Genomic DNA, 13,186 nt, shown 5'->3' on the forward strand with positions numbered 1-13,186 from the left:
TGGTGACATGGATACTATGGGGTCAGGTCAGGTCAGGGGTCAGCGCAGGTTGCGGTCTCCGGGGCGAGTTGGTTATACTGACTCACGCGCAGCGAAGGCCGCGCGTGCTATGTAGAGTCGGCAGCAAAAGTCTACGGGATGCCGGAGGGCAGTGAAAAATTTATTTTAGCCCATCAGGCAAGCGACCATCTGGAGGACCTGCATGCTCAATCCAATGATATCAGTACCAGGTAAATTTTGACAAGACGCAGAGTGAATGAAAGACTTTATTGTCCAACAGAAGAAGACGACCTCATCCTACCCTCCGGCTCTCCCTCTCAGTCGTAAGATAAGGGCCAGAAGGGATTGGGATGGTGGGATGGACAGGGTCGCCCCGTCAGACGCTGGCCTGGATTTCTTGTATCCCGGCGGCCTCTTCAGCCAGTAGGACGGCGAGGAGCTGGTGCTCAGGGTCCGGGCTATGCAGCAAGGTCTCCCAGGCGTCTCTAATATCTATTTTTTTTCGCTCCACCTGGGGATTGTGTGCACTCCCAAATAATATGGTTGAGGGTCCCTCTCGCTCCACATTTCTTACATTTGTCATCCTCTATGTCCGGGATGATATGTTTAATTAATATTGGGTGCGGGTAGCGCCTGTTTGAAGACGTCTCCACGCAACCGCTTGGTGATTATTAAGCTTCACACTGGGGGGGGGGGGGGGGGGGGGGGGGCGATTCCAAGACACAGAGCTATGACAGATCTTCCCGATCACACGAATTCCATAAACTTTTATTGCCCACTGTATACCTGCACTTCGCTCTCTCTTTCCACTCTTTCATACATCTAATTTACCGTCTCTTATGAGACCTGCCGCGGTGGCTCACTGGTTAGAGCACTCGGCGACTGAGCCGGAGGACATGAGTTCAATCCCGACCGCGGTCCGCGGCAGCCGCGCTTCGATGAAGGCGAAACGCGAAAGACGCCCGTGTGCTGTGCGATGTCAGTGCACGTTAAAAGAAACCCAGGTGGTATAAATTAACCCGGAGCCCTCCACTACGGGTCTTTTTCTTCTTCTTCTTTCACGACCTCATCCATCCACGGCGCGGTTGAAGTGTCCACCGAGGGTTATACAGTTACTGCGTCTATCCTTTATTCATAACAAATTTCTCGGGTGCCCGAATGGCTGAGCTGCCGCTTTACCGAAGAATTTAGAAGCCGTCGGCAGAGGGGAGGTCACGACTGCGCTTTTGCGTCACGTTCTTTTATAAAGCGCTTTTACTACAAATGACTATTCTGAGCGAGTACTTCTTTTCTCTGAGACTGCTAAAATAGTTTCACTGTGCAATAGTTACCGATGGCTATGTCAATGTACCTTTTTTTATCTTCATGAGATGAAATATTTGTTTAGTTTGTGCTGCACGATTTTTGTAACTTTTTATTAGTTTGTTCCTTCAAGGAGTAAATGTACAATTACAAATGCCACGTGTATTCGGGGCCGATATTCTGAAAGTGTCCAGTAAGTGGGCATGGCAAAATGAGCGTGATCAAACTCCAGACAGCGACAAACGAAAAAGCGACTGAACGCCTGTCTCTATTTTCGAACGCCTTAAGCCAACCCTGACTTCAAGAAACAAAAAAATATATACATTTTTGATGTAAAATGCATTTCACTTCAGAATTCAGAATCATCATTTTATAGATGGCAATATTTTTCTCGGCAACGACTTTTTACACTGCCTTTTGCGTGTGGTAAAACTTGAAACATTTGACAAGACTTTGTGAACACGAGGTTTGTGAACACGCGTGATGGTTTTCTCATGACAACGCGCAAATAGTATTTGCTTTCCTTGCGGAATCACAATGAGGTGGATGCTGCCGACTCTGGTCACTGCTTCCATTAAACACTGACAGCTCTTCCTGAACGCACACAATGCAAGGTAAGCGGAGAAAAAAAAATTAGAGCCTCTCGAACCTGCCCTAGCGGGCGCAAGCTTTTATACGATAAACATTTAGAGTTACAGCGCAATGTTGAAAACTAGGCATATATGGGTTAATATCAGTCGTATGTATTTATGGCCCGAGTTTCGTAAAATTCATTTTCGAGCTACAATTATTGATGCAACGGCAAGTGCCATTGCAGCCGAGATGGCGCATCAGGAAAAGACGGGTCAGAGGTCGCCCAGCAGAGGTCACTTTCTCATTTGGGGCTACGACAAGTCGGCGTATGCAGACTAAGTGGACATGTCGACTTCGTCGATACTTCCAGAACACAGGCCCGGGACTGCGATCGGTCTACGTCGAGCTGCAGATTTTTCCCACGCCCCTTCTCTTTTAAGTTATGAGTAAATTAAATTAAATTACAGTCGCGCCGTAGTAATGGGAGGGGAGGGCAGTCTCACCTTGGACCACTTGGAGGCCCTCCAGGCGTAGCGTGCGTCCTCCAGCACCACCACTTTGCGCGGCACCGGCAGGTCCAGAATGTCGGGCCGTCCCGAGATGCCCGACAGGTTCCAGAAGTCTCCCGGCGCGTCGCCCAGCGGGATGTCCAGCACGGTGTTAGACTGGACATCCACGACGCTCGCGGTGGGGCGCGGCCCGGTCTCTTTCGTCTTCGCTTCCGCGTCACAGCCGGTGGCGTTGGCGTCGCCGCTGCACGGAGCGATGGTCACCACCGCTGATGGCTCCGCGGCAGCGCAGAGGTCGGGCCTGTCTGGCCCGCAGGTCTCCTGACAACCGAGACGGAAGAACAGATAAAACGTAAGGGTCGCTCTTCGGAGTTTAGTGGGATGGGTTTAATTAAAATAGAAGCACTCGCATAGATACTAATGAAAAGCATACTGACGGTCCTTGTACTGCCCTGTGTGGCAGAGCTATGCATTGAACTTAGTGCGAAAGCACTATTTCAGAAGTTCGAACAGGAACTGCAGGTATGCTGCATAGCTCTTGCGGCATTGCGGTCCGAGTAGTCGCACCCGGATAGCTCCAGATAAGCGTGCCAGAAACAGAAATGGCGAAAGTGTCCTTCGCATCGTCGCAATGGCTGCGTCAATTGTGGTCATACTTTAACGTTAACACATCTTTGCATGAGGCACTTGTGGCCGTCCGCAAGCGACTTCTTTAAGCAAGTCGTATATAATTACTAACCCTGATAGTCTAATTTAAAAAAAAAAATGATATTCGAATCTTGACAGCTAACGAGGAAGGGAGAAAGCCAATCAGAAACTGCACTCACGCAACATAAGTTCTGAGAATCCCGAACTACAGACAGCAGATGTACGCGAAAAAAGCCAAGGTCAACTTAAATTCGCCGCTGAGAGGCACGTGCCTGATGTACCATAAACTCAGAGAAACGACGTGGTAGATACAGCGTACCAAAACGGCGACCACCTGTCGACAGTACACCGTGGTTCGGCACATGACGTAAGATAAATTCGGGCGAAACTCAAATAAGAACCCTCACTAATAGTTATCTCCACCATTTCGGACGTCGCAGGGACGTTCGACCGTGAACTGGCGCAATACCTTCTTTCACACGAGCCTTCCTAACACGCCAGCCGACCAGCATCTTTTCGTCGTTTTTTTTTTCTTTTACAATTCAATCTCTGCTACTTTATTTTACGTTCACGCAATCAGAGAGAGAAATAAGAACACAAACCAAGCCAACCTGTTGTCGGCTTCGCGACAGCGTATTATCGCCCACCGTCACGAGAAAGTGAAACGAGGCGCGGAAATCTGACACTGGCGCGACCGCGAGACAGCCAGCTTATTTACATCGATTAAGACGAAAGCCAGCAGCCAAAGGACCGGCTTTAGCTGAGGAGGCACCAGAACGCGCGTCCGGCAACCTCTCGCCTCGATATCATACCCGCCTTTCGCGCGCTGCCTACACAATCCGGTTCACACGCCGGGACGCCAACGATGGTGCCGACGATTGCGAGAGCGGTGACCGCGGAGACACGCGGCTTCTTTAATCGATGTGCACATCGCGATCGTTATCTCCGCGAACGCCGTCGCCTGGCCTCATATCTGGCCGGCTCTCTGAGCAGAATACAACTACGGTATAAGTGAAGCGGTGGAGCGTGCTACAAATGAATTCATTACCAAATTTGCTTCCTTTCAGACGACAGAAGTGCACTCGGTCACTCGTTTCAATTCACTGCACGCGCACAGGCAATCTGAAACGTGAAACGGTAACACAAAAGCGATGAGTGCGCAATGTTTTTGTCGGCAGCCGTGTTTTCTTTTTCTTTTTACACGCCACTGAGTACTGGAAGCACGTACGGCGTTAAGTGAGAACTCACAGCTGGACGATCGAATGCAGTGGATTCTTAATGCTCCGATCAGTATCTGCTATAAATCTTTCAGCTGATCGTTGCGTATCCCATACGTGAAGCCTCGCTCTGCGCGGTCAGGGTGTAGAGAGCTTTTTCGATGCTTTCGATGCTATATATATATATATCTGGTGCAGTATCTCTCTACCACTCGCCTGCATTTTTCTTTTTTGTTCGTATCTTTAATCAGTATACTTTTTTTTTTCACTTGATAGATCAATTTCACACTCATCTGCGAAAGTTCCGCGAAACCACTTCTAATCGCGGAATGTGACGTCAGCCATGAGGTGATCCTCATCCGGCAGCTCTGAGACAAACAAGACACCCATATACACTCTCACCTCCAACTGTCCGAATTTTACCGAGCTCCTGCCCGCATGCTGCGACAAGCACTTTCTGGAGTTGCTGGAGCATGCGCAGACGCACAAGAAGTTGCTGGAGCATGCGCAGAAGAAGCAATGCCGGCCGCAAGCGGTAAAGCACGGGTCAGTAGCGGATCATTCATAATGCAAAAAAAGAACCAACATTCAACATCCGCTTCGTTGCGATATATTATGCAATATTCGGGCAAGATTTTTCTGAAGCAGCGACGACGGGAAGCAAGCACTTGTACACCAAGGAGGAAGGCGCAGGAACAGGGATGTGTACTCGTAAACGAGTTAGCGAACTTAAATATTTTCAGAATTTCGCTCGCCGGTCTACCTGGATCCACTGCGAAACGGACAGGAAGCGGGACGGCAAGATTTATGGCGCGCCTCTATTATACAACACCGGGTACGATGCACACACAGCGCTCTTTCACGTCGCATAGGCAGTGTATGTTTGTGTTTCCCGCACAACCGCTCGCTCTTAAGCCCCCCCTGAGTCGTGTACTCGGTGAATCATTCATGGCTCTCTCCTCTAGGTGGCACGGCTGCTTTTTGTCGCTGCGATTAAAATCCGCGCCGCGAGAACGACCAGGCAGGTTCTATAAGAGAAAGAAAAAATAACGAGAAATATATGAACCATTCAAGTGTTCCACTCCGGCGGGTGGGAGCAGGCAGTCGGAGAAGATTATTTCTGAGTTCTAGCCTTCTGCGCATTATATACACGCCACTGCGGTTTTATAAGTGTGTTTGATATGCGTTATGTATGTACCACTGCAAGCGCGACTGCGTTGAGGTATTCAGGTATTCCACGGAGACGCCATGGCGCAAACTAAAGTGAAGTGAAACGAGAGAATCGTCGGTGTTCACAAGCTGCCTGTGTGCATTCGCAACTGTCATTAGGTCGTTCGGGCTTAAAGCGTTACGTACACCGCTAGCGTTGCTGTTACTGTCAGGCACTAGACACGCACAGGTACTGCGCGCGTGTGCAGAGTGTGGACCATTCTTACTCATTTGCATACCACACAACTACACAAGCCTGGAAGGAACTGCACGTGGGCATGCCGCACGTACGCAGTTAGCGTCCGACGGAAGTGGTAATGGTAGCTGTATATACGGCAACGCTGTACTTAAAGCATTCCAATAGAACGTTTTTACTTAACGTTACTGCGTACCGCTACGTTACCGCTACTACGGGCGCTCGCTTGGCGCGTGTCTTGAAGCGCAAGCGAAATTAGTGGAGCACATGGTTACCACGTTGTCGGCACCGTAAGCACATCTTAAGATGACTGCGCATGCGCGCAGTACAGCTAGCGTCCTACGGTAGCGGTAAACGGTACACGCTAAAAATGTCCCTCCGCGATCTAATACGCTCCCGGACATTTCGGGCCTACGCATATTGCGCTTAAATACCGGCGGCAGAATGAGACCGTTTCTGCAGACTTCGCAAAAATATTTGAACGCGCGCGAAATAGTTCAGCTGCGTGAACGAGCGACAGACCTCGAAACAAAAGACGGCTCAAATTTGCGATAATATGTTGAAGTATGCTGAATTCGCACTCACATACCGCTGAGCTTTTGTTCCTTTTTTTTTTACCGGCGAAGCGCTAAGCTGTTGCGGCAGACAAGAATGAGTGTCTTATCATTCCATTCACGTGCACCGCAGTCGTACGGCTTTACACAGCCTCACAGTCGAGTAGCGATTCTTAATCAGGACGAATGCTCGCCGTGATTTCCGTAAAGGAGAAATGGAAGGTCAGTCACTGTCTCGCCTAGACTCAAGCGATAATGATTATGCCGACAATGGAGATGGAGCATGCGCAATCCGCACGGCTGATAAAACAAGGCGTAGGGTGATGGGAGTTTGCAGAGCAGTGCAGAGCAGACGTGTTTCTTAACCCAGCTGCACACAATGAAGAGAACACGCAAGCGAAAAAAAATATTGAAAATGCAAAATTTCATTCCTCGACAATATCTGTCTTCGACAACGAACGATGCACCGCTAATTGGCTCCACTCCCGTTTCGAACTGCATTCGCGCTCCAATTCACAAAGCTATATCGCCGTGTTTCGTCTTCATATATGAATCCCTTATAAAAACAGCCTATAGACTTTCTACAGACTCCTTATAGACTCTCTTGCCTTCCTACAGATATTTCCTTTAGTCTATTCATGGCATATAGACAAAAGTTTCCTAAGTCTGTAGCCAATCTATAGACAAAAAGTTTACTGAAAGTGTATGGCCATAAAACTATAGATTGAATCCCTTATAAAAACGGTCTATAGACTTTCTATGGATTCCTTAAAGACTCTGTTGCCTTCCTACAGATATTCCCTTGAGTCTATTCATGGCATATAGACAAAAGCTTCCTAAGTGTAGTCATAAATCTATAGATTGTCTATATACTGCCTATAGAGAGTCTATAGCAAATCAATAGACAAAAGTTTACTCAAAGTGTATGGCCATAAAACTATAGATCGAATCCCTTATAAAAACGGTCTATAGACTTTTAATGGATTCCTTACAAACTATGTTGCTCCCTATAGATATTTCATTTTGTCTATCTATAGCCTACAGACAAAACTCTACTAAAAGTGTATAACCATAAATCCATCGATTGCGTATAGACTACCTAGAGTCTATAACCAGTCTACGGACAAGCGTTTACAAACAGTGTATAGCCATAAACCTATAGATTCTCTTTAGACTGTCTATAGACTTTATCGACCCAAGTCTAATGACAGTCTAGAGACTAACAAGAGCCTACAGCAATTTTCGCAAAGGAATCACCACTCTTCAAGGACATAACAAAAGTCATTTGCTGCGGAAATGTAGATTGAAACGGGAGACGGTAGGGAAGGGACCTTCTCACTTTATCGCCCTCACGGCGACGGTGTACGTGCCGGGCGCGCGTGGGCGCCCCGTACACGGGTCGATGGGCGAGCTAACTGCGCGTCGAAACCCAAGGCCACTCGCGGCAGACACGACTGCGGGGGTCTTTCCCAAGGAATCTCTGCTGTGCCGCCCACAGCACCGCGGCGTCACGCACGCGTCCCAGAGTCGGTGAACGAGCACCTCGCGTGATCCGCCGTCTTTTGTATACAGCTCAGCCAACGGGCGAGGTGGCGGTGTTGGGAGAGGCGGTGCAGTTTTGTCCGACCAGCCGCCGCCTTCAGACGTATGCGTGCAGTGGCACGCACCACCAGCGGACGCTTTGGTGCCTGTTGCACACGCGACCGACGACGCGGCCCGCGTACTACGCAGATACAGAAACGATTTGATCGTGAGGGAACCGATCAAACCGCTGCACTGGCGAAGACATATGCCGTGAGCCGACGCGACGTCGCGAAACGGAAAGCACTGTGTCGATTCGCCGACCGAATATGCACTTTTTTTTTTCCGCAGCATGATTTCTTTGCCAGTTGCATCCACCTAACCTTTTTTTCCCCTTTCCCCCATCCCCATTTGTTTCCTCCCTTCCAGGCTCTCCTTTCGCGAACGAACTTGAGCGTTTTCCCCTCAGCTCAGTCTGTAATTGTTTAGTCTGTTTGGTTTAGTAGCTTAGTCAGTAACATTTAATGAAGCCAGGCAGCAAAGGCGTTTCTTGCAGCGTGCAAAGTACAGTTTTAAGATAGAGAACGAACTATGATATTTTCGGCGTAGGTTTGGGGCGCAACTGCATTCGTAGAAATTTTAATGACGTCTGGCTGCCACAGGAGTCATAATGCAACCAAGTGGCAACAATCAAAGAACAATTGGTGCGGCCTCTGCAGACAGCGTAGTCTAATGAGCTGCGTCCTTTCACTGGTGTGCGACGTTTGCAATGCACATAACGCTACAGGCCTCCGAAATATTCCATTCCGAAAGACGCCCTCTCATTAATTTTTCGTTCCGCTAATGTTTTCCACGTAGTACATACGTGCGAGTACTATGCGCACGTGGCAGTTATGCCATGCACTGATCCAGGTAACAGTTATGAAGAAAAAACCGACCACATCACTTACTGTTGGTACGAATGCTAGTCGACGAGGTTTTAAGACAAGGCTAGATTTACGGATGGTGGTGCTGGTGCCTATGGGGGTGGACGGAGTTAGCCTGAACACAGGGGCTGCCGGCTCCACCTGTACCACTTAATAAAATGGAATAGATTTACAGTTATATGTGTAGAGTTCAGTAACTGTTAAAACAAAATATTTGTAAATAGCCTGCCTCAGAAACTCATAAGAACAGCGCTCAGAGGGCCCTCAAAAATGTTCTGAACACATTTAGGGGCCCCTAGTTTACTCAATGAAAAAATTGGCAGTGGCTTAGCTCGGCTATGCCAGGATATGCGTGGCGAAAGCAGGCATGCGACACAGCTGGCGAAGCGAGCGGAGGTGAGCGCAACGACGAGGCAAGCGGTGTGACGTCATACTAAACGGTGGCGGCGGCGAGGCGCGTGGTGACGTCATGCCAGATGGCGAGGCGAGCGCGCGGCGTCCGCCAGCTGCGGCGGTTGCTAGGCAACGGTTCAAGGTCGGTCTCTGTGCCTCCTCGGAGCATCGCCACAGCGAAATCCCAAGTTCGTGGCCAATGTAGCTTCCGCTACAAAAGCGTAACGCATGCTACACATTGTATACATTTCTTGGCCAGATATAACAGCCTGTCAATGCCGGTAAGTTGCAGGCTCAAATGCAAAGGTCGGAACGCTTTCCCTTTCCTGGCTGCTCAGAATTCGTTCGCCGAAGTGACATCATAGATGGAACCATAACATCGCCGTCATCATCATCAGCCTGATGTCATACTCATCGCGAAATCGTTTCTGTGAGAGGGAAGGTTCGCCACAGAACAATGAGGGAGATAGAAGCATAGCCGTTGTAACTTATATAAAAAAGTTGTATGATGCAATAACCTCACACGGGCTTCGTCATACGAATGTCATACAATTTGTATGATATTGCGCGACATTTGTACGACAAATGTATGATTTTACAAAAATGAATGACATTTGTATGACAGTCGTACGGCATTTGTATGAAAAACCGTATGAGGTTATTGCATCATACACCTTTGTTCACTAGGAACGCGGCGTTTTGACACAGGCTCACGTCTCCTCACGGAATAATGTTCCCCGTGGACAGTGGATCTGAACAGTGCCGAGATTTTAGACTATGTGCGTCTGGAAAGCACAGTGAGGGCAACTCTGTTCAACTTTTGTTCTTAGTAAAAATCGATTCCATGGCTCTCTCTGGGTATGTTGGTGTTTGTCCAGCAAAATAAGCCATTATACGGCTCTGTCGCGTCAGCAAAAACTGTCCGCAATTTCGTCCGCATGATTGCGTCGTTCTCTTCAGATAAATGTGTGAAAGTGTGATTGTGACAGATAATGTGGGATAAAATGTTGCCATGGGAAAAATATGGTTGATTAGGTGCAATTAGTTCATAATTAAACGCGAAGAAATACACTTAGACGTCAAAATAGCCAGGGACGTCGATAGAGTACATGGACGTCAGAACAGCTACGGACGTCAATATAGTATGTGGACGTTTTTCTTTCGCATTGCTCCAATGCGGGTCGCCGCAGTGATCTCAAAGTTTGTGTTGAGAAAATTGGCCTTACAAATGTTCCGACCAGTCGATTCAAGCTAGATACGCCTGCACCGAAAAAGCTCCACGTTCAGCGGTTTGCGGTGAATGGTAGCGTAAACAAGCCTCAGCGACCGCGCCCCAAAAAAATTGTATCTGTGCATCACGGCTTGTCAAATCGGCCTGTGATAGCAACCGTTGCATTTCATTTTTTTTATTTTTGCCTTTTCTGGCTTAATAAAGCTCCGTTTTCGAGGAAACGGTGTCGGTAAAGACCAACTGCAATATGTCCTCAGTGCCTCCAAATTTAAGCGCCATTCATCTAGCGGCGCTCTATAGAACTCTAAACATGAATGCGCCTCTAAGGGAATAAAGAGAGACTAAGCCGTCCTATAGCACACTGCATTTTATAAAAGAGAGAGCGCTAGAGGACGGCTTGCCCCCTTTTTACTCCCTTATGTTCAGAGTGCACACAAAGCGCAAGCAGAACCGCAACCGAAACCAAAGAAGAGCATTCGACTTGAATGTTCCAATGCACTGAACCCAGACCAGGGGTCGTTTTTTCTTTTTTTTTTTTGAAGAGTTACTTTCTCGTATCATTATTCTGCCTATTCGCCACCAGTCAGCACCGACGCCTTTGAATAGCACAGCCGGCGGCTTAAGTTGCTCGTTCATTTATCCAGCCACAGCATATGACATAGCAGACGGTAACGGCGCGTGGTGCAGAAGGAGCAAAATGAATTTCAGAAACGACCGTTGCGAAGTATGGCCTCGTGTTTCAACAGATTAAGTGGGTAGCTGCGTGTCGCAACGCTAAAAAGAAGCAAAATAATTAAAGAGAACCTCGCGCTGCGGATGTCTTTCATCACGCTTTTTTAAAGAACCTACCTTTGTAGTGCGTCACCAGACCAAGAGCAACTGTTTTCACCACCGCTTTTGTTGCTCTCGCGCGTATACGCGTTCAGCGAAGTCTCCCTGTTACAGTGAAAGCGGTTTAGGGTACAGCGCTGGTTCCGAAAAACGAGGAAACCTCCCCCGCCACCGTCGACGTGCGCGCCCCTTTTTCTGGGCGGTAAACTGTGCGCCAGAGCAGAGCAGAGCGGTTAGGCACGCCATTTGCGCGCGGTGTCTGTTGCATGGGTAAACGCGGAAGTCAGAGAGTTTCGTCAGCGCGAGCCATCCGCATTCCCGTGCAGCGAATGCACATCTGGCAGGCGAGCGCAAAAACATGGGCCAATCGACTGCCGTCCCACACATACGCAGTGTGTTCACCGCGTATTTTGTTGAAATCCCGCCTCACGCTTGATTCTTCCAAATATTTCCGATATGAGGGGGGAAAAAGCAGATTGGAAATGCAGCAAAAAAATTACAAAAAGAAAGGTTAGCACTAGTAGCGGGGGAAGCTGTGAATGAGCACAGGTGCTCGGCACGAACGCCGAAGAGGTACCGTGAGCGACAATTCGGAACGGGATTTCAGCGCTCGAGCTGTTGTCTTTCCAGTCGCTGTTAACAAAAACGCAAACACAACCAACGTGCGGCTACGGTGGTCACGCCCCATAGATACGACGACCTAAACACTCTTTCTCCATCCGTTTTCTTTCCTCTCCCAGTTCCCCTCTCCATGTGTACGGTAACGAATCGTCCACAACCGCGGCGCGATACAGCCCCGCAATGAGCACAGTGGAAGCGCAACGAACGTGTTTCTGACGAACCTCTTCGTCTTTTTGATACAAGCGCTCGCTGCCTGCTTGTCGAAGTACTCCCGAAGACGCAAGTTCCTTGTGACTGAAAAAGCGTTACAGCGCTACAACAGAAACAAAGACTAACCACATAAGGGACAAAGGACATGCTCAGACTCATAGCGGTCAGAAAAAGAAATCGTAATTGCATCACCCAGCCTTCTGTCTCAATCGCAGGATGTGAATTTTCATATCTGGACAACACGTGAAATTTAACTTCAGTGTCACTGACTTGCTTTTGTTCTTGTAGGTCTTTGGTTTGTGTGCTTATTTGGCTTTTTTCATGTATATATTCCTTCTGTTTGTCCCAATAAAATTAGCTGTGAGTCCGCGCCTGTCCTTTGTTCCTTACATGGTTTGTCCTCGTCTCCGTTGTAGCACAGTAACGTTCGTTCAATCACGAGCCAGTACCAACTCGCCCAACTTGCTGCTTACTTTACAGCACGTTCCTGCCATCGTGAATGTTTACACCTTCCCTTGCCTGCCTCTCTCTACCGTTTCCGTTATTCCCGGAAGAAATCTGCCCCGACTGCGGAGCCCTGGCTGTGCAGTTGCGTAACGGTGAAGGCGGGGCTGCGTACCTGCGGCAGCAGCACCAGGGGCGGCGGCGCGGCGGTCCCGTTGCGTTGCGGAACGACGGCGGGGCAGCGGGGGTCGTCGGGGCAGGGCTCGGTGTCTTTGGGTCGCGTGGCCGGGTCGCAGGCTTCCTGGCGCAGCGCCAGCTGGTCGGCCTTGCCCCTGGAGCGCACGCAGAGCACCGTGTGTCGGCGCAGGCCCCCGCACGTAGCCGAGCAAGGCTGCCAGGGCCCCGTCCACCAGCGCGCGGGGCAGGGCTGCCGCGAGCAGGGCCTGTGCCGCGTGGCCGGCCGCGTGGACGCGTCGCAGTGCGTGTCCTCCACCAGGCCGGCCTCCTTCTCGACGCAGCGCGGCTGGGACTCCTGGGCGCCGCCGCCGCAGGTCACGGTGCACGGACTCCAGTCGGACCAGCGCCAGTGGAACTCGGGACGCCGGCTAGCGTTCAGCTCGGGAACAGTGTACTCGTACTTGAGGCCAGGGTTCTCGGACTGGAACAGAACCTGAGCGAAGGACACGGGCAACGCGGTCGCTGTTTAACACCTCGTGTATCTATCTAGCGATCTGCGCAAATACTCCGAGGGCCCTTTAGGTGGCTAAACACGGAAGGGGGAATGTAAGGGAAGGAAGCAGA

General features: G+C 49.6%; 1 protein-coding gene across 1 annotated transcript in view; it reads right to left on the reverse strand.

Annotated features, from left to right (window-relative positions):
- The window catches only part of LOC149342741 (A disintegrin and metalloproteinase with thrombospondin motifs 7-like), a 120,771-nt gene that overhangs the window by 1,751 nt on the left and 105,834 nt on the right, over positions 1-13,186 (reverse strand). Inside the window, exons 17-18 of the mRNA XM_089545214.1 lie at positions 12,561-13,055; positions 2,379-2,705 (exon numbers count right to left, since the gene is read on the reverse strand). Of these exons, the coding sequence (XP_089401340.1) occupies positions 2,379-2,705; positions 12,561-13,055 (822 nt within the window). The remainder of the gene's footprint in view (positions 1-2,378; positions 2,706-12,560; positions 13,056-13,186) is intronic.

The sequence above is a fragment of the Amblyomma mixtum genome, chromosome 5 (assembly GCF_055824585.1).
Source record: "Amblyomma mixtum isolate Tamu chromosome 5, ASM5582458v1, whole genome shotgun sequence".
Lineage (NCBI taxonomy): Eukaryota > Metazoa > Arthropoda > Arachnida > Ixodida > Ixodidae > Amblyomma > Amblyomma mixtum.